Here is a 21,604-nt window from a genome sequence, read left to right on the forward strand (position 1 = left end):
CTGGCTCACTGCTTCATCTCCTCCCTTGCAGGACAAGGCTGGGTGGAGGATAGGCAACACCTGTGGCTGCAGGTGCAGCAGGCGGCACGCCTGAGGGGTGTGCTCGTTAAGCAGCTTTAAAAGCCTCAGTTTGCTTCAGTCCGGCGCTGGTCATTGTAGCAGTGTTCCTGTTGTGACTAGTCTCTGTTCCTTGTTCCTAGTTTCTGTGCCTTGTACCTAGTTCCAGTTCCTAGCTTTTGTGCCCAGTTCTTAGTTCCTGTATCTTGTTCCTCTGTCCTGGATTTCGGATTAATGTGCTTAATTGATTTATGCTTTCTGAATTTCCCTTTCTATCTTCCTCTGTCTGCAGACAGCCTTTCTCTGTGCTTTACTCTTTGTTGCAGCCCAGTTTGCCGGTGCGTTCTGTCTCTTTATGCTGTCCTGGTTACCGAAAAGCTTGATGCATTAACCTTACTTTTGTAGTATTAGTTTACTGCCTTTTCTCCTTGGATGGGTGGGAAAGGTTTCCTTTTGTGATATCATTTTCCCTGCCCCTGATCCTACTTTGAGATTCCATTCCATGTTTTCCATTGCACTTCTGCATTTATTTTCCATTGATTATTAGGTGTGGGTGTTGTTGTATCTAGTTCCAGTGTGTATCCCCTTTTTGTTTTCCTCACAATTTATTATCACAATTCATACTTGCCCTTGACTAGGGTTTTATGTATTTTGTTATCTTTAACCCTTTTGCTTTTACAGCCTTCTGGGTCCCTGTTTGATCTACAGGGTTCGTGAAATTACTGACATTCAAGTGGTCTTTCCGGTCCTCGTGAGTACTGTTTGAAAGTTCCTTATTCAGTGTTTTACAGAATGTCAGTTCACAGAATCTGTCCTTGCTTGCCCGCTACGTGGGTTTAGCGCTGTCAGTATCTGTAAGAGCATAGTGGGTAAAGAGTTTGCTGACTTTCCTTTCAGTCATAAGGAGGTCCTAAGTGCTTACCCCACATCCCTTTTCATATATTGGTAATTACTTTATTTGCACTCCTGGGTTTTATATATACACAAGTCTTGGGTATTATATGCACTTTGTTAGATCCAAAGTTGTTCACTGTGCAATTCTGTGCACTTTTCCCCTTGCCATAGTCAATGCCTTCTTCCTTTCTTAACATGTGCAAGGCTCCTTTCAATAAGCGACATTGTAGCGAGTCCAGGTAGGAGCTCAAATCGAAAGGACATATGTCCAGGATATAAATAAGAACTGCTTGCACTTTCATGGTAACAAAATCACGTAAAGGAATAAGAGAAAATTGACAATATTTTGTGAAAATTAGCTTCATTAGGCTTCCTAATGAACGAGCTTTAAGATTCAGTCCTTCTTTCCAGATGGAAATAGAAGAGTTGCTACTTAGTTGGTAGCCCAAATAGCAAATTTCAGTTTGAAACTGCACTGCAAGTTCCCCAATTTCCCATTTAAATGATTTTATTTTTCTTCCTGCATGTAAGATCAGAATGCTTGTTTTGCTAATATTTGAAATTAAGTTCAAATTATATGCATATTTTTCGAATGCAGACAGTTTGGCCTGTAAACCAGCTGGTGTTGTATCGATGATTAGAAGATCATCGGCAAAAGCGAGCCAATGGAGTCTAAGTGTACCTATTCTTACCGGGTACATCCTAGGCTCCTTCCATACCTGATCCAGATCGCAAATATAAAGGTTAAAAAGAATCACTGCAAGGTTGCAGCCTTGCTTAAGACCGATATAGGTGCTGATGGCTTCTGTAATTGCACCTTCTTTGGACATCTTAACCTTGTATGCTGTATTAGAATGTAATCTTATTAGCCAATATATAATTTCCGATGGTATGCTCAATGATAGTAATTTGGACCAAAGAAGCTGTCTTACCACTGAATCAAAAGCAGAAGAGAGGTCAATGCTTGCAATGTATACAGGGTATGTTCCTTTTTTTGTTCGTATTGGCAATAATATGGGCCATCAGAGTTGCATTAAGCGAGTTGCCCATCTCCTTCCTAAAACCTATCTGAGCCCTAGCAAGGAGATTTTTTTCTGCAATATGTTTTTCCAAATCATGCAGTAGTAAACTCGCACAGATCTTCACACTTATGTCAATAAGTGAAATGGGACGATAATTATGAGGATCCAATACATTTCCTTTTTTATAAATAGGGACAATTATGGATGTCCCCCATAGCTCCGGTATGTTACCAGTTTTGAGAATTATGTCAAACTTAATTTTAAGAATAGATGCCCACGTGGCTGGTTTGGTTTTGTACATACATGCCGGGATGCCGTCCGGCAGGAGCATTAGACTGAGATAATTTGTTAATTGCCCAAATTATATAATTAACGGACCAATTAAAGGAGTCCGATTTCGATTGAAAACACAGTACGGGTGACACAGATTTAAGGCGGGCAGGAATAGGAAATTTCTCTGAAATAAAGGATACCCATATGTGACCCGGGATAAAATGCTCATTAGAAGAGGAGTTAGATGGAGTAGTATTGCGTATAATAGACCATATATATTTGGTGTCATGCATACATAGTTTTTGTACTATCTCACAATTAAGCTCAGTAGACTTGGCTTTGCGCAAAAATCTCAGTGTATTTTTATACAAAATTAACGTTTGGTTTTTGGCAAATTTAGCCTGATCAGAATTGAGATTTTTTTTTTAATAATACGTAAGTCTTTTTTTTCAACGTTTTAAAAGCTGCATCTCATGGTCATATTTACAAGACATAGGAACATCTATAGAACTAGATTTAATATGGATAGATTGAACAGCTGCAGCAACTAGCTCACCCATAACTCTTTCTTTTACAAAAGGTGAAGTATCAGGGCCCACTGACAAGAAGCAATGGAGTAAGCATACTTTAGTTTCTCTGACAGTCGCTTGCATAATCCTGGATTCCACCTCACTGATAGCTTATGCCGCTTACTTTCGTTTAAAGGTAACAGATGGTTCACACTATGAGACTCATGTAACAAAGTTAGGTTTAACTGAAGACTTTGTTCCTGACACACAGTGAATTGAAATCACCCGCTGTGATTATTCTGGGCCTCGCTGTTGTATTATGAATACATTCCAAACATTGATCTAAGTCATTAAACATCTCCTGCAAAACTATTTTCAGAGGATTCCAATATAAGGATAACACAAATAAATGGTCAACATCCTTGCTAACATATTGGAAGATGAGTATATCTTAGTTGAATTATATTTAATCCTATTACTAATTGCAATTGCCAGCCCTCCCATCGGACGATCGAATAGGCCCTAGTTGCATGCTTACAAACTGTAAAATACCCTTCTATAAACAAATCAGTCATACTCGTGGTTTCCTGTAGAAGGATGATATCAGGCTGAACTTCACCCAGAAAGCTATCTACCCAACCTTGAAGTGCGTGATGGCCACATGAGATCCAAGAAATGAGGGTAAAGTCTTTTTTTTTATTTGCTAAATCGAAATTGCTGCATTTTGTAAAGAAGAGATTAAACGAATTAAGGGCTCAACCCAGGCTAAATTTTGGTTTCCTACTGACAATGCAATAAGCTGGGATATACAAGATTGTTCTATGGACGAGCCATTTGATATCCCATGTGGCAGGACACCAACCAACTTTTGAGCAGGTTTCTGCAAAAATTCTTGTGCAACTAACTCATTATTAAAGGTATAGAGACAGAAGCCCATGTTCTTTAGCTCTGATCTAAAGCTCCAAATTAATTTAAGCACCATTGGGTTACACACATATCCCAACATTCTGTGGTTGTTCTTAAGTGACAAGTCAATACGATTGAAATCTGTAGTGGTCAAAATACGCAATGAGGGGATCTTTGCAAGTAATCCCAGAGGAAGTTCCTATTAATCCTGTCCCCCTTTAAGATTTCAGGATTACCTTCCAGTCCTATAATGTTAAATTCTTCAGATATCCCTACTCCTTCGATAGAAGGTTGCGCAGAAGGAGACAAAACATGGGATATTACAGCAGATTCTTGGTTAAGAAGAGCAGGAGTCTGTTAGATGACTACGGGCGCTTCCATGGAAAGTGAGGTATTCACCTCAGGTAGACATGGGGGGCAGTCCAAGGGAGCGTGCTCCGCGTCCATCACTGTCTGTGGTTGAAGATTAAATTCGCTTGCTAATAATTGGGAAGATAAGGCACCACTCTTTAGGGCTATATTTAAGGGTTGAATCATGTTTTAAAAAGATATCTGGTCGAGTGTCGTTCCATGAATTTGGACATTGCCCACCCGATCTTTTAAAGGGCGAGCCACTAAGCCTTGATCGTCTTCATAGTCACAAGTTGTTTGGTTATGTTGATCAGTAATCTTATCCCCATGCTCATTCTTGTGTGCAGATACAGGAAATACTGCCATTGGGATTGATGGGCCAACAGTCAGTGGTGGATCAGAAGGCCCCCTATGCTTACATGGGCCACAAATAATCACATAATAATTTTTTAAAAGAGAATGAGAATCTTTGCAGCACACCTCAGCATAGAATGGGCCTGCCTGAGTCGTTGTGACAGAAATTATTTCATGCGAGGAAGCTTAAGGTTTAAGGTGATTTTGCGTCAATGGAACAAGAGCACTAGTCCCTAGTTTGGAAGTTATTTTTAAACCTGTTGAGGGAAAATAATTATCTAAGTTATTTTGCATTTTCATAGTGTCTAATTTCAATAAGCGAGCAATGCCATCCTGAACACCAGAAGACGCAACCTTCAACTGAGATTTACATTTAGCTATCACTTTGGTGGAACCAATAATCTCAGTCTGCAGACTTTTGGTGCAAGAGCCAAGAGCGGCTTTGCTGGTATTTTTTTATTTTTTTTTGTCTTATTTTCGGAGATAGGAGATGGAGTAGGAGGGCACGACTTTCCTCTGAAAGTTGTTCCACATCAATTGCATCGTCATCATGAACAGCAAGCAATGCACTTTTCTCACCAGGATCAACCTCAATCTCCACATCAGCTGGATTAAGGCCATCTTTCTTCAGCAGTAGTTTGACTTTCCTGCGCTTTTCAGCTCGTTTTTTAGCTTTTAAATGTATTTTTTTCAAGTGCCTTGAGATAAAGAGGGATTTATCATTAGATGCGCATTCATTAACCTCATCAATCTTAGACTCTTCAATAATTTTTATCAAGATGGATGGGCTATCAACAGAAAGTGAAGTTAAATCAGGTTGGGGAGTGAGATCTACTCTGTTTAAGGCATGTTTTATCTCTCCGATGTCCTGTTTAATAGCAGCAATATCATCACGATCAATAACAGGAGTTACAGCGGGCTCAGCCTGAGGTGAGCCTAAGTGGCCACCAGTGGCTAACTGAGGTATTTCATTCAAGTTGGGGATACAGCACTGGGTCTGTTTCTCTACAAATAGGGGTTGTAGAGGAACAATAGGTAGCTGATGGATGGTGCCGGCACAGGGCAAAGTACAGAGGGAAAGGTCTCTTTTGCCATCAGAAAACCTTCAAGGCGATTAAGCTTAAGCAGCATCTCATTCGAAGAGCACTTCATTTCACGGAGTTCCATATGTGTCAAATCATGCCCTTTGTTAAGCAAATCCAAAATCCTAACAATGACTGGAAAGGTGTAAGAACTAGAGGGCGGAGTAGAATAGGGTATTTCATTACGGTCATCAGCCTGTAGGTTTTTAGGAATCAAATTGTTCGTAGCCTCTGCAGAGTTGGAATAAGCTTGCAGAGATATTGGCGGAGACCGGATCCCTTCCTTTAACATAGAAGGACTCGAGACTCGGTCTCTAGCCTCATTGGTTGCATTTTTAAGTTGCGAAGCAGGTAGACGCGAAAGCATAGGCGGTGAAAGGTCCACTGCTCGGTCATGTAACAATTTCTTATCACTTAATGGGGTTAATGCACCAATGGAGGCCTAAATGTGTTTGTTCAGTTCATAAATCGGGGTCAGCTCACGCCCCAAATTACCATCAACATAATCACTCTCTAGGTCGGAACTGTTTAGTGAGACGTTCATCCGCACAGGAGACAAGGTAACTATCAATGGAACATTCACCTCTTTGGCCGCAGTTGTTAAAGAATACAACATATTTGCGGCAGAGTTACCTTCAGGCGCTGTGCACAAACTAGAGCTTGCAGCCACTGGCTGCTCAGCCGGGCCATGCTTAGGCAGGCATATCTCTGATGGTAGTTTTATCATGTGGCTCTTATTGAGGGTTGTGTTCAAATCGCCACCAATAGAAGATTCATCCATGGATGCAAAGGCAGAATAGGAGGAATTACCACTGCATATCAAGACATCCACATTTTCAATATTAGAGACATGCATATCGGTTAAACGGCCACTCCTCAGACCGGACGCCATTATTGTGTTCGTAATAACACCAAGTCACAATATCTGAGAGGCCTGGATAAAGTAATAGAATCAGGGGCTACCCACCTACCACCCTAACGGCCCAACAGATTCACGCTTTCTGGACTCTTAGGGGTACGCGTGCGTGGTGCACATGAGAGGGAGAGGTCTGGGCAGGGCGGAAGCAAATAAATGGAACCAAAGGGTTGGATCGGTCAGTAGTACTCTAGTACAGTAAACAAAGTTTGTGTCACAAGTGAAACTTCTCTTTACTGATACTGCACTCAATTAGCTAAATCCTCCACCACCTACCACAACTCCTCACAGCCTAACGGCACAACAGTACACTTCTAACACTTCGAATGCATGCGCGAAAATGCGCGTGCACCCGAAACTAAGTAGGGATGCTGAGAGCACAGGCGGAGGGTCCCACAAACGCAAAGGATTTTGGTAATTGAAGTCCTGAAATAGTTCCTATGGCGTTTCGCCTGGGTCAGCAGCACCGTCCTTCTTCTTGTCCTTACAGCCTCTCAGGCAAAAGGCAAGGGGCAAGAAGTAAATTAACAGGTCCAGCAGGGTTGGCAGCACAACAGTACACTTTTAACACTTCGAATGCAGTATCCAATTCAGAGGCGGCAAATGTAAAAAGGAATTGTGAAATCGAAGTGATCCTGCAATGGGTCAAGCTAAACTCTATGCACATTCAAAAGTCTTTGATAGTTCATACTAAATGAAATTGGCCTGAACCTGGCTGAGGGGGACTAATTGTGTAAGAGGAAGGATCTGAGCCTGACGGAGTGGGATCCGAGGTGAACCGTGAGTCACCTGAGAAAGAATATTCTATGAACATTGTTAAAGGGGATCTGAGCCCGGAAGAGGGGGATCCAAAGTAACAATTGTTGTATTAAAGGGATCTGAGCCCAGCTGAGGGGGATCAAGGGTGAAGAGTGGATCACCTGAATTGAGTACTTGTAAGAGGAAAATTAACTTTAGTTTGTTTTGGTACATAAGGCCCTCTGAATAAAGAGACTTTAATAAGTAAAGAGACTTGGGTACAGAAGGCCCTGATACTAGAGATTTAACTGTATCCTCGGCCGAAGAATGCCCATGATTGTGCTACTCTCGAGTGAACCGCCTTGTCCTTTGCCGAAAACGTGGGGAAGGGAGGCCAATGGCCTGAACATCCTGGCATGTTATTATTTGTAACCACTTCTTTCTTTTTCAAACGCACTATGCCCACACTATTTGTATATAGAGGTAAGGATTGGCAAACATTCTTTTTTTTAGTACAGGCCCTTTTATTTTGACAAGACACCACTAGGACTGCGTTATTATTTGATGGTCGTAGCTTGCTCTCTGTTACAGACTTGATGGTCGTGCAGAGTAAGGATACCTCCGTCCCCAAGTACCGCACAGACAACACCAGAAATACTGCCTGTGTGGTCTTTGAGGCCACAGGTGAAGTGGTTCGTAGGCCTGGACTCGGGAACCGCCGGAAAAGGACCCCTCGAACGCTGTAAGGCAATAGGTTATAGGATAAGCACAAAGCAGTTGGCAAGAGTAGAACCCCAGGGAAATGATCCTAAATGGCTTACCTAATGTGTTGGCAAAGACGTCCAATAACAGCAGGGAGGCGTTGGGAATTCCCCAAGTGATTGAGGGCAGATGGTGGGTATGCAGACAGGCAAGCGCCCAGCGTGAAGGCCAGAGGCCAAGAATCCAGGACAAGAAACAAATCCGTGAGGCAAACCAGGGACAGTCCAAGGGTCAGGCAGCGAGAAAACCAACAGTTCCAAAACGAGGTAACAAAGGGCAAAGGCACTAGGAATCCAATGTAGTAAGGTAGTCCGGCAACTGGTGATCCAAAGTCAATAATTGGGCAAGGCAAAGGCAATCCGTGGTACAGAAAACGTGGTCGAGAAAAATCCGTAGAGTCAACAATGAAACGAGCGTCACAGAATCCAGGTGGAAACAGCTGTGAAGCGACGCTCATTGACTTCCGGACACTTTTATCCAAGGAAGGCGTATCACGTGATGGGGATGACAGAGATCACGTGATACGGAAGTATTGCTGCAATGGAAATGGAGAGTCACGTGACGCGTGACGCGCGGATCCTCCGAGGTCCATTTAGGGCACCCTGGTGACATGGAAGCCTCCAGTGTAGCTGCCAGGAGCGGGAGGGAAGGTAAGTGCCAGGTGTATGGGAAAACCCCCGGGTATGATGACTGAATGGGCGCCTGAATATGCGTGCAATCGGGTGTGTATGTGAGCGAGTGGGACGGCAAGAGGCCGAGGGTGGGGGCGTGGCAACCGCGGAGGGGTTGTTAGGTGTAGGAGACGCAACACTCTCATCTGGATATTTAGGATTAGATAGGTGTTTTTCATATCATTGTTGAATTTCAAAAAATGCCATTCAACTGTGGTCACTTGTCTGCCTTACTGTTGATACCATGCCTTCCTTACAGACCTCCCAAAATGCTACAGACCTCCCAAAAGGCCCTTATTATGCAATCTGTGTCTGTACATTCCTGTGTGCCAAGTGTCGCCTGGGCAGGAATCAAGTCTCATCTGAAATGTCACAGAATGGAAGTTGCTCCTATTTCTAATGTTTCAGACCTAGATCATGGCAAATTATATTTAATGGACTTTGGGTGAATAATCCTAGGACCCTAGCTCAAAAGATACTCTCCATTCTGTCAAGTAGTTTGTTATAATACCTTAATAGCCTGCAATATCTGTATAGAAGCCTGGAAATAATGTTTTTTATTGCAGGTTAGCTGTGACATCACAACTGACCTGTAATAAGAAAATGACATCAAAACTGCTCTGTAATCAGTTATTTCACTTAATTTGTGATGTCACAATGCCTGCTGCTTGAGCCAGCAAAGGTCAGTATTCCAGCTGTCACTGCAGCAGTTAATTAAAGCCATTACAAGCTTTTCGAATTCCTTGCTTGTTTAATCATTTTCTGTGACACTTTACAGGGATTATATGCCAAGGAACATTTTATGGTAGAATGTCTAATTTGTGCACTGTCTGAAGATCAACACATGTGAAGAAGACGCTGCATGTTATTACTCATCTTAAAGTGGTTCAATGTCATTTCAACAAATTAAATGTTTACTTCAAAATGTTGTTTGTTTTGGGGGTTCCTCCCTACCTCCCATTTCTCCTTCACTGCCACCCCCAACCCCTTTTACGCCTTACCCCCGCAAATGCATACAAATATTCAAAGTATTTCGAAGAAGCAGCCACGAAGCAAATTCTTCGAAACTACGGGATACCCTTAAAGTACAAAATAAAAATGTTTTTTTCAATGCATTTTATAAAAATATTGAACTGTTTTTCTGCAACACATTCAAAGTTGCATATAAGCTTTTTTAAATCCAAAGAGGTTCTACATTGATTACATGGATCAGTAAATGGAAGATTCCTTGCATTAGATTGAGCAAGAGGCCAGGTATAAAAAGGGATAACAGTGTGCGGCCATGTATTATAAGTAATAAAATATCCCCTACCATATGTAAAAAGGATATTGCCTTCAGCCTTGTTCCTCTAGTTGGCCATGGAACTCTTCAATAACATCCATATCCTTATAAAGTACGGTAGGGAGTACTTTAATCCCATATGCAATCAAATCTCCACCTTGCGGTTGTGAAATTTGGTCATAAGAATCATAGAGCCTTCCTTGGCCATTTCGTTATTAAGGTGGACAATTGGTCAGGAGACACAGACCGCTACATGGCAATGCTCAGACACAGGTTTGTCCCATTTCTCAAGGACTTATTGAAATAACAGCCATTTTATGCATGAGGGATTCTATCGTTATAGCACCATTTAGAGTTTATTTTATTCTGATGACTGGTATTCGCCAAATGATCTACTGATCAACTATTAAGCTGTGAGTACATCTCCAATTTATTGAATAATTGCAGAAGGACCTGCGGGGTCTGTGAGAGGAAAACAAGGCCCTAAGCAGAGCGGTGTGTAAGAAAGTCCGTCCTTCAATAACAAACTCGGGCCTCTGATAGTTTAAGTGTGTTTACTTCAGTTGAACGTGGGTTACAGGTGCATATTAAAGTTGATGTAAGCATAGAGTAAACATCTACCAGCCCCCATGTAGGCTGGCTCCAACGGTCATTCCTTGAAACACTCGCACCATCCCCATTGCAGCCATACCTTAGATTCCAGCATGGTGACATCACACTGCACGAACATTGTGACTCTTACACCCACATAGACACAGGGAAAATATGTATACAAATCACTACACGGTGGTAGCAACCATGTCTCTTGGTACATTTAACCACACTAAATAAAGGGCACTTTTACTGCTACAAAATAATACAATGATATATTGTGCACATTCAATATTTGTTGTTATTTCTATTTACTAAGCACTTTTGCCAAAGCACTGAACAGTTTAATAAAAAATGGTACAATAATAATTGTGAGCAATGATGATGCCAAATTAAGACAGTAAGATCAATTATTGGAAAGAGATGAAAGAAGGTCATTTTTAAGACTGGTTTCGAAAATGTGTAGTGAAGAGAATTAATGGATAGAGAAGAGAAGAACGTTAGAGTGCTTGGGGCCGAGGAGTTAGAAAGAACAGAAACAGGTGAAAGTGCAGGAGGTTTGGGGACAGAGAGTAAGAGCTGGTTTTAGGAGCGAAAAGAGCACAGAGGGGATGGTACAGGACTAGAACGGGCAAGATCGGGCAATGTTTGATGTGGGGATAGAAAAGGAAAAAAGACGAATCAAAAGTAACTCGTACGTTGCGGGGGTAGGGAAGTGAAGGGATGCAGTAGTGATATGAATTAATTCCTTTGAAGTTGATCAAGATTATTTTTTGCTCCATTGCGCTGGCTATACTGCACAACCTGACCGATGTTTCTTTTTTTTTCTTTGCAGGTATCAATTGTGGCACCTCTTGGACCAGTGGATTAAGACCTCAATTTTCAGTAGACTCTTTGGGGGCGTGCAGGTACACAGAGCGCGGGTCAGAGAAGTCAGAGGAGTGTTCCACCTTCGATCACTCCAGCAGTTCTCAAGACAGCTGTCTGAAGGCACACAGCAGTATAACTCCTTGGAACGGTTCTGTGCCCGCAAGCTGCTCTGATTTAAGCTACTCCTGCATCCAGGAAGCGCCCTCACACAATACTGGGTAATGTGCAAACCATCCATGTGCATTTGGGCAGAAATGTAATCGGTTACAGCAATTACTTACTTTGACTCTGAATGTTTTCCCCTGCAACAGGTTTAATGAGTTAATACTAACTGAGTCAAATTCTACAGCACATATCACAAACTAAATTGCCTCTTGGCTCTCAATATTCGGTGTTGTTATTTGCCCACACATGATACTTGTTTCATAAAACTTTGGAGGGTGAGTGGTCCCTGCCTAGATTACGAGCAGTGGCCTGTAATTTATGCATAGATCTCTTTAGTTTCCTTTTTTAGACCGGTCTGTAAGGAGCTTTAGCTGGCTTGTGTAGTCTACATGGGCCTCTGAGGAATGCAAATGGAATGACATTTTCTTTCTCGCGATCTGAATGACACAAGACCTAGTTAAATGTTTTGTATTGTCCTCCCTCTATCTCCCCTCCCTTCTCTTATCGTGCCTAGAAACACTTGAGTACAGGCGCGTTATACATGACTTATCATATCATATAAGTGCTCAATGAGGAATGCAAGAATCATTGATAACAGGTACAGCTCATATCATTCAGCATTAGCATAAGGAAGGAATGACCCTTTTCACAGTCACATGATGTTAGACTGTGTCCTCAAAGAGTGACATGTTAGGGTCAGGTACTACTACCAGCTTGCTGAGCAAATGCCTAAAATAATGTGTACACCATAATGCCTGCAGAAGTCTGGAGCTTAGAAGCCTTTCCCAGTTTTCCCTATAAAAATTAAAAAGTTGCGGCCAAAATGAAGAGGCACTCCCTTGGCGACTGCTATTATATATTGTAAAAAGAACTAATATTGAGCGTTTTGAAGTAAGTGTGTTAGGTTGTCAGCATGAGTATTTGCCCAAGACGTTGTGGCTGCTACACAGGTACACTACAAGTAAGTAAAGGATTGGGAAAGGTTACTCAAATGCGCCTACCTTATTCATGAAATAATCAAAGGTGAGTCATTAAAAACAAATTCCAGTTTGTATTTTTTTTAGAAAAAGACTATCCAATTCAATGGTGATGATATTTGTAAAAGTTTTTTCCTTTATTCACACAATATTCTTAAAGATGAACAAACAAAGGTGATTTTCTGTCTGGTGTTAACTTCACACCTTATAGTTTCCAGACATGTGTTTCCCCATTGAGATTATCAATGGTTCATTAGGAGAGGAAATGCTTTCTAAAAAGAAAAAAAACTAAAGTATATTTTATGAACTAAAAATTTTAAATAAGTTTTTACACATCAAATTGTTATTCAATACCTATTAAACCTGAACCAATAAAACATTTTGCTTGACTCACCCAAATTGTGTTGCTGAAACCTTTTCTTGCAATGCCCTCCCGCTGCCAACTATGCCTGACACCTACACCCCCTTCATCCCCCAAAGGCTTCAAAACGTATCTTTTTCCCAAACTAAGTCATTGTTTGGTTATTACTGGGTTTTTTTTAGTGGGCTGTTGCAGATGTTCTGTTTTTCCCTTTAACTATTTGTGCTTCCTTTTGTATTTTGTTTATGTATATTGTACTGCACTCTATGCCTTCAGGCAAGGGCTGTGCTATTTCAAGTTTTTTAAATAAAAATGTAATGAATCGTCCCTGTTTGGCTCTCCACAAGATACATAATGAAGAGTTTCTGCTATTTATCCGCCTGTCAATTAAATATCTGCGACTCTGCCCTTTAATCAGCAGCACCATAAATTCAAGTGAACTGAAATTGTAATAGTCATATTTTTTTTAAATGAGGCTAAGTGTTACCATGCTCAATGACAGAGTGTTTTAGTGCAGGGGTCTGCAACCTTTGACTCACCTGAAATTTTCACCACAACAGCTACCATCTTCCCTCGCCCACATAGTCAATGGTGAGGGATCATGGGAGTCCTATTACAACACATGTGAAGAGCCCCAGGTTTTGTACCCCTGGCATAGAGAAATTGAGGCTCCTGGAGTATCTTTAACAAGTCTTTGATTTTGTTCCATGCTTGAGTCCTCATCTGTGTTATTTGAGATAAGTTAAGCTAACACTTCTGCTGCTCCTCTTCATCATCTGTATTCCATTCTTATCTGAATAGTCTATCCTTGTCTTATTCCTTACTTGACTTCCTTATTTACCCCCCTCCACGCTCTCTCATTTTAAGTCTTTCCCTTTTCCTTCAAGTATGTGACTCTTCTGCCTACTCTTAGAAAATCTACTCTTCTTCTCTTCCCTCTAATTTACATTCTTGTTCTCTTATTCCTTTCATTTACCAACGTTTAGAGTGGGTGGTTGTTCATTCTCAACTCTCCTGTTATCTTAACTCCAATTCCTTCTCTTAACTCTGCCTTGTACTCCTCGTATTCGACTGAAACGGCTAATCTTCAGGTCACCAAATTTCTCACTTCCTCTCAACGTTGTAAGCTGTCCTTGCTTCTTATTCTATCAGAATTATCTGCAGCATTTAACAGGAGGAGCATTCTATTATTTTTTTCTTCTCTCAGAATTTGTCTCAGATCTTTCCTGCCCTCTTCCTATCACTCATCGCACATAATCTGTGTCCTGGGCTGGTGTTCATTCTTGCATTTCTTTATGGTATTGTGTTGTGCAAGGCTCTTCCCCAGGCCTCCTTCTATTTACTCTTTACATTATTCCATGGATCCCCATCATTCAGTTTTTTGGCTTAGAGTGCCAATTATCGCCATCTAAGTTTATCTGAGGTTGAATAACTTTTCCCCTGCTCCTTCTCTTCCTGGCTAACATTCCACACCTCCTATTAATCTCCTCCTGATTTTCTTCCTTTCACATCTTCTGGACGTAATCTGTGTGCTATCTTTGATCCTCTCTTCACATCTCTTCTGTTGAACATTTTTGCTGCTACAAACTATTGAATATCAATTTTCAATATCCAGAAGATGCATCCTTTATGAACTTTTTCAGCTACAATGTCTCAACTGGATTATTGCTCCTCCTTTTACATTCATTGTGAAAAATGATGTAAGGGAAATCTTCTGGGATTCCTCCTTTACAAAATGTTGCCGGACATGGGGAATTGTTCCCCTCACAGTTTGTTTACATTTTTAGTCGTTATTTTTCTGACCCCACTTCAACATCCTCCCCTTTTCGGTTTATACCTCTATTCTGGTGGTTCATAGTTTATGATTCAAGACACACATATTCTGTTGCTAATCATGCCCAGAAAGATGCACTGTGCACATAGTGGGCAATATCGCAGCCCAGCATTAGATGCAATCAGTGTCAGAGCTCTGTGTTGACAGCAATGCCCGTACAACTAAATATGGCACTGATGTTAAATGTTCAGTGGTATTGGAAGAGATGTGCTGTGTCCTGGTACTTGAATTAAAGAGCATGTTTGCGGTCTGAAATAATAGGATTCAGAAGAGCAGGTGAAATCCTTGCCTGGATGGAGAGGTGCTAGACTGCAGTAAGGCCATGTATAAGAGACCTGATCCTGACGTTGAAGGTTTTCTGCAGATAAAGACTGAGGTGGCTTAGAAGAAAAATCTGTGATGCGACCCTAGAACTAGAATACCAGGGGGTGTTTCTTGGAAGAATGCAGGTGCAATAGAGAGCTTTTTGGTGTTGTAGTAATACTGAATCTTCAAAGCGGACACAGGAAGGAAGCTGCAGGCCAGGATCACTGTTTTTGGCAAAGTAGTGCAAAATGGTCAGAGCCATTGAATACCGTAGGGAAGGGGGTGTGAAGATCAGGCTGGATGGGGCACTGGCAAAGCAGTGCTGCACTATACAACTGGAATAATAGGGTGGGTGCTTCAGACCTTGGTCCTTTTACAGCATATTCCAATCTACATTCTTCAGGGGATCCCAAAATGCACTATGATCGGGTGTGTGCCCTTTATTCCAATAGGAATTAATCTTAACACATATGCTTTATAAACTAAACTTGTAATATATATTCTTCAAAGTTATACATTTTTTAACGTGTGTACAAAATAAAGTTGTAACTCCTGTTCTTCAAACTTATACATTACTAATGTCTGCCATTACATCATTGTAGTCATACATTCATACATTCCTTATTTACAAAATCCCATTAATTGCATACTTAATTTTTAAAAAAGTTAAAGTAAATTCAATTTCTTAGACTTATAAACATCGACAGATCTCAAGAAATGTTAATAGTAATGTTTTCCTGCCATCACTACTGCTCTACGCATTTCGGGTCTCGTCACCCTTCTTCAGGAAATTCTCACCTGTCTTCCTATCAATTAATATCAATGTATATCAGTTACAAGACTTCCAAATTCCCTCTTGTTAAAACTCCCCCTGTCTTTCATCACTAACCTTCTGTTCATAGGTTGTCAAGTTATCTTCTTCAATGATTAAGACCAGTGCTGTAAATAATAACCAATAATGCAATTATATTAATCTACGAATATGTCTCAGTTTTGTTATCATAAATATCATTTTACCTGATCTACTTGAATATATGTATCAAAGGGTATCCTTCGTTATGGTGTTATAACATAGAAAGGGGTGTGTATGTATGTGTTTGTGTGTGGGGGGAACTCTGTAGTAGCGTAGCGTATCGTTAGATAGGAAAGTGTATGTTGCAATAACAGGTATTAGGACTTTGAACATTGTAGCACTACAACTTTCTTCAGACAAGAATCTATTTGAGATTTTTATTACCAAGTCTATACTTTTTTTTTTTTTAACTTTTCTTTATTGGCAAGAAGTAGCAGCTGGTACAGTACAAGTTACAACACCGACACACATTTGATATTTGAAGCATGAATGATAAAGCACAAGTTCTACAGAAGGTCACATGCAATCCTAACAGAGGTTGAGTACAATAGAGGCATGTATCATATAGTGAAGTCTATACTTTTAAGGACGATTTTCTGGTTCCTCGGCTAACGGAGCCACCTTGAAGATGAACCCTCATTCATAGAGGTCTCCTCGCAGCACCTCTATAAAACAGGTTGCAACACTAGGAGCAATACTTTTGACCAATTGCATTGAGGACGACCGAATGGTCGAAACACGTGTCGGCTGTAACAGAAATAAAACACTAATCAATTATTTGGATGATAATTGGACTCTTAAATAACTCGGAAATTTTGATTATTTTCTAATATTGAATATTTGACCCAGGAGTCTCCTGCTCTGTTTTTGCAACATACACTTTCCTATCTAACGATATTCCTCATTAGGAGGCCAGGGGAACCTTGTGTGTTGCTTCTGCTGCGGTTGACTATCAACTTATTACCGAAGACTAGGCGCACCCCAGCTTGTTACTCCCCACAGTTCTTGGTTTTTGTCTCTGTAGTAGCGTAGACAGCCTCAGTATTTTATTCAAACTTGAAAAATATTTACGAAGGCAAAGGGAAGCACAAATGGCTGAACTGATGGGGGATTTGCATAGGCTGAAATCAACCGATGGTAAAGTCATGGTGGGAACAGACCTACGACACCAAATCCACATCAAAAGTAGAAATGTAAACATTTTCTGCAATCTATTGCTCTGTTCTGTTCTTTTACTCCCCCATATCTCATATTTTTGCTATCACTTCCTTCTTCACTTGTCCTTGTGCACCAATCGCTATTTTTTTTTTTCAGATCCAATTATTATTTTAACCTTTTCACATCACTTTCCAGATTCCTTCTTGACTGCTTTTTTGCCCATCAACCACTTCCTCGTATATGACTGCCATCTCTGCCTATGTCTTCCTTTCACCTTCTTCCCTCATATCTGGTCCTCCTTTTCCTATCTTTATCTGTCTCACTCTACCACTTATCAATACCTCTTCCTCTGTGGTACTCAGATCGTTCTCTCCAAGTCTAGCCTCATTATCTCACATTCATTATTACCAAGCACAATGTTATCAACTTCATTTATGACAATGCCCCCTCCCAACCCATCTCCACCAGTTCTCCTATAATCAAATGAGCAGCATTCTCCCACCTCTCTGCCCCATTCCTGTTCTCAGTTATCGCCCTCCCACCTATATGTGAATCCGACCTACATTGTGCTACCGAGTGACTCCCCCACCTCGGTTCTTCTGAACCACCACATCTCTCCAGGTTTACCTTTCAACTTCAGCTCTCTCTCTCGTTCACTCACCCTTTTCCCATTCAGTTTTATTCTCATTTCCACTTACATTTACTCCCTCCCTGTCCCGCCTAGTTTCCCTTAAACCTCTATTGCTCATTCTGCCACTTCTATCACTGTGTACCTTTCCACTGCTTCCCTCATCCATCCGTTCATTCATTCACTCTTTGTAGTCCACGCACCAACACTGCTTTCCTTTCCCCGAATCACTGTAAGTCCCCCTCCGCCCTCTTCCCCTCGCAATTTCCATCTCACTTCCTCCTCTTATTCTTAAATCTTCCTTCCTCCTAGTTTTCGTCTCATTTCCACTTACATTTACTCTTTCCCCATCTCTTTGGGGTTCCCTCACACCTCCTCCGCCAATGCTGTCAACTCTATTTCTGTCTACCTCTTACCACCGCTTCCCTCATTCACTCATTCATTAATTCATTCATTCTTGGTATCCCACAGTGACCTCTATCGCTCTTCTTCCCATGAATCACTGCAAGTCTGCCTCTCGCCTCTGCCACTCGCAATTTCCCTCTCACTGCCTCTTCTCATTCTCACATCCCCATTCCTACTAGTTTTGCTCACTGTTACTTCCATTTCCAAAGCTTCAGTGTTTCTGCTTATTTTCCCTTTCCCTTCTTTCTCCATCTTCCTCTGCCTTTCAATGTCCCTATTTTCCCTTTCTTTGTCTGTGCCCACTTCTATTTTCTTTTTCTCTTGCATACTACATTTTTCTCTTTTTATTTTTTCTTTGTTATTCTTTGTTATTCGCCATTTAATTTTTATGTTTTCTGTCTTTCACATACATGTATATATCTATACTTTTTATCTTTCATTATTTCGCTCCTTACTCTTACCCAATGTTTCCTTCTCTTTTTTGTTGCTGTACTTGTCTCACTTTCCTTTTCTTATTCCTCTACCGTTTTTAATATTTGCCTCTTTTTTCTTCTTTCTTTTTCTACAATTGCCAACTTTACAAAATGTCTTTGCTGGTCACTTTAGATACAGAGGTGCAATGGAAGCCGTCTTTTCATGCGTGCGGTTCCGTGTAGCATCATTCACTTTCCACATCACCCCTGCATCACACATTTTAGTAACATTAGTGGCAAATCGTTTTTTTTTTAACTTTGTTTATTCTTGTCAAACACAGTTGGTTACTTACAATATATCGTATTACAGGTTATTACAAGTCTCAGTACTTTACAGTACAAGAGTTGTTAATAGTACACTCTACAGTAATTCACAGTTAACATTGTGTTAATCTGGAGTTCTTCTACAATCAGCCATCTTTGTCCAGATTTACCCACCAAATGAATATTACCCTGTCTGTGTTGGCCCCAAAGGATTATGACATTCCATCCAGATATCTTTCGGTCTAGAGCTCACAGTTAACATTGTCGCAAATAGCTCATGACAAGCATTCGTCCATACCAAGTCCTTCAACCATTCCTCTTTACGAAGTTCACGGTGGTCTTTCCACTTCCTCAAAGTTTGTCACTTAGCCAATATGCATCACATGTTGAGAACCCTACTGTTATATTTTTCTTGAATATTACCCCATACCCTAAAGAGGCAACTCATGCAGGACAGTCCTGGTGGTCAGTTAATTGCATCCGCCATGGTGTTATATACCTGGCCCCAGAATTCTGACAGTCTAGGGCAGAGCCACAGCATGTGCAAGCAAATCTGCATTTTCACCACTACACCACAGGCATAGACCACCAGTCTCTCGATATATTTACTTGAGTTTGCTCAGTGTGAAGTGCAGCCTATTCAGAATCTCCAATTGGATTCATTTGAACGTATTGTTCATTGAGACAAATCTAGTGAGAGAGCACATTTTCCTCCAGGTTTAATCCGAGATCTCTGTTTCTATTTCCGCTAGCCACTGCTCTCTAACTTTGGACAATTTAACAGGGTTTTTATCTATGATCTTATTGCAGAGAGAGGCTAATATTCTATGGCTACCATATTAGTTGGATATAAAGGCAGCAAATTCATTTTCGGGTGGTTCAATCGGACAGCCTTCCCACCATTTCGAAAGCACTGCCCTCAACCTGTAGACTGTAAACTGTCTATGGAGGTACCTTTGTGCCCATCTCTCCAAGTCTACATTGTTAAAACCTGACCCTCTGGGAACATCTACCCCTGTGTGTGGTACTCCAGGCGTTCCCAGTGCTTCCTGAAAGTGCTGTCCCAAGTGGGGGGCGGGGGGTAGGGCGGAGGGGAAGAGTTGCCATAGCGGTATCCATTTATAATAGTGGTGAGTCATGCCGGTTTTCAAAAAAAGGTTTCACCACGCTGTGAGCGTAGTCTGTGCCGGGTTGTATACACATTTATCTCTATATTCACCATTAAGAAGTAGTGTTCTGAGGTCTGCCTTATCTGCCGCTGCACGTTCCAGTTTAACATGTGGAGGATTACTTTCTTGCCCATACAGTAGGATGCAAACTGTGCTTGTGCGGCCATCCAGTGATATTCTAAATGTGGGCCTGCAAATCCCCCTCTATCATATGGTTGCGCCACTTCTTCCCACTTTTTGCAAACTGTGCCAGCATGCCATTGAAATTCAAAAATTATGCCATGTATTTTAGTGAAAAGCCCCTTTTCTGGCCAAATGGGTACATTGACAAATATGTACAGTAGTTTGGGGAGAATGATCATTTTAATCAAGGCCAGTCTACCAGCGGGTTAAAGTGGGATATGTGACCACCTATTCAGCTTGGCTATCAATTTATTTTCCTGTGTATAGTAATTATTAGCAAGTAGGGTGTCCTTTCTTCTGGATACGATCACCCCTAAGAATTTAACCTGATCTGGTGACCATTGTAGGGGATGTACACCCTGTTGCCTTGTTGTGGCATCTGTTAGGGGGAACGTTCCCGATTTGGTGTAGTTTATTGTAAAACCAGAGAACTCCCCAAACTGTAATATCCGTCATGATATTGTCTAAATTCACCTGAGGGTCTCTAATGTATAGTAAAATGTCATGTGCGTAGAGCGAAAATGATCTCTGGGTGCTTGGATATACATATTACATGATGCCTGTGATGTTCTCTAATTCGGTCTGTAATAGGTTCTGTTGCCAGTGCAAATAGGATAGGTGATAGGGGGCAGCCTTGGCATTTCCTTCTTCCCAATTTGAACAATTCAGAGAGGGTTGAATTCCCCAGAACTCTGGCTGTCAGGCGTGTATATAATAATCTAAAATATTTAATAATCTGCTCACCTAACCTTCATTTAACCAATGGGATAAAAAGGTAGTCCCATGAGACATGTCAAAACCCTTCTGCGCGTCAATTGTGACGGCCACAGCAGAGGCTTTAGGTGATATGCGGGCCATCACGTTGAACACTCAGTGTATATTCAGAGCAGTGGATCTACTCAGAATGAATCCCCCTTGGCCATGATGAATCACGTGCGACATTGGGGGTAGCAATCGGTTCGTAATCATTTGAGCTTATATTTTGTCACCTATGTTCATAAGTGACAACGGTCTATACGATCCACAATCTTGCAGTGTTGTGCGACGCAAGTGTTTGGTGATGAAGGGGAGTTCGAGCATGCAGCCCAGCCATTGACCAGCAGCGACCGTAAGGTAGGAACGGTGCGGTGGGGAGTGCAGCAATTACTGCGCCCCACTAAACTGCCCTACCTTGCGTTTACTCCTTTCAAAACTTGACGCATTCTAGACTGTTTCTACGCACCCATTGGAGTTTCCCCTCTCCTGGATAGCTCTACTTATGTTTTTGTGTTTCACTACTGTTTTTTTGCATTTCTCATGCATTTCTCATTCATTTTTCTGCATTTTCCTTCAAGGTGAGATCTTCATGAGTGTGCCTGTCACACTGCTTATTGTTGTGTCCTCTAGGTCTCTTCCCTCTCTAGGGCTAACTGAGCCCGGTTGGCTCACCACTATTCCACTCACTGCTGTTGTACTGCCCTCTGTTGACTCGTCTACGTTTGCGCCCTGCTGTTGCTTGCTGTCTCCCTCTGTTCCCCCCTACCGTTTCCCTAGACCCCTCCCTGTGTTTA

At 41.4% G+C, this 21,604-nt stretch overlaps 1 protein-coding gene across 1 annotated transcript in view; it reads left to right on the plus strand.

Annotated features, from left to right (window-relative positions):
- MYRFL (myelin regulatory factor like) overlaps positions 1-21,604 on the plus strand; it is a 942,772-nt gene that overhangs the window by 130,913 nt on the left and 790,255 nt on the right. The window contains exon 4 of the mRNA XM_069629965.1: positions 11,244-11,476. Within this exon, the coding sequence (XP_069486066.1) occupies positions 11,244-11,476 (233 nt within the window). The remainder of the gene's footprint in view (positions 1-11,243; positions 11,477-21,604) is intronic.

The sequence above is a fragment of the Ambystoma mexicanum genome, chromosome 12 (assembly GCF_040938575.1).
Source record: "Ambystoma mexicanum isolate Mex_15411 chromosome 12, UKY_AmexF1_1, whole genome shotgun sequence".
Classification (NCBI taxonomy): Eukaryota; Metazoa; Chordata; class Amphibia; order Caudata; family Ambystomatidae; genus Ambystoma; species Ambystoma mexicanum.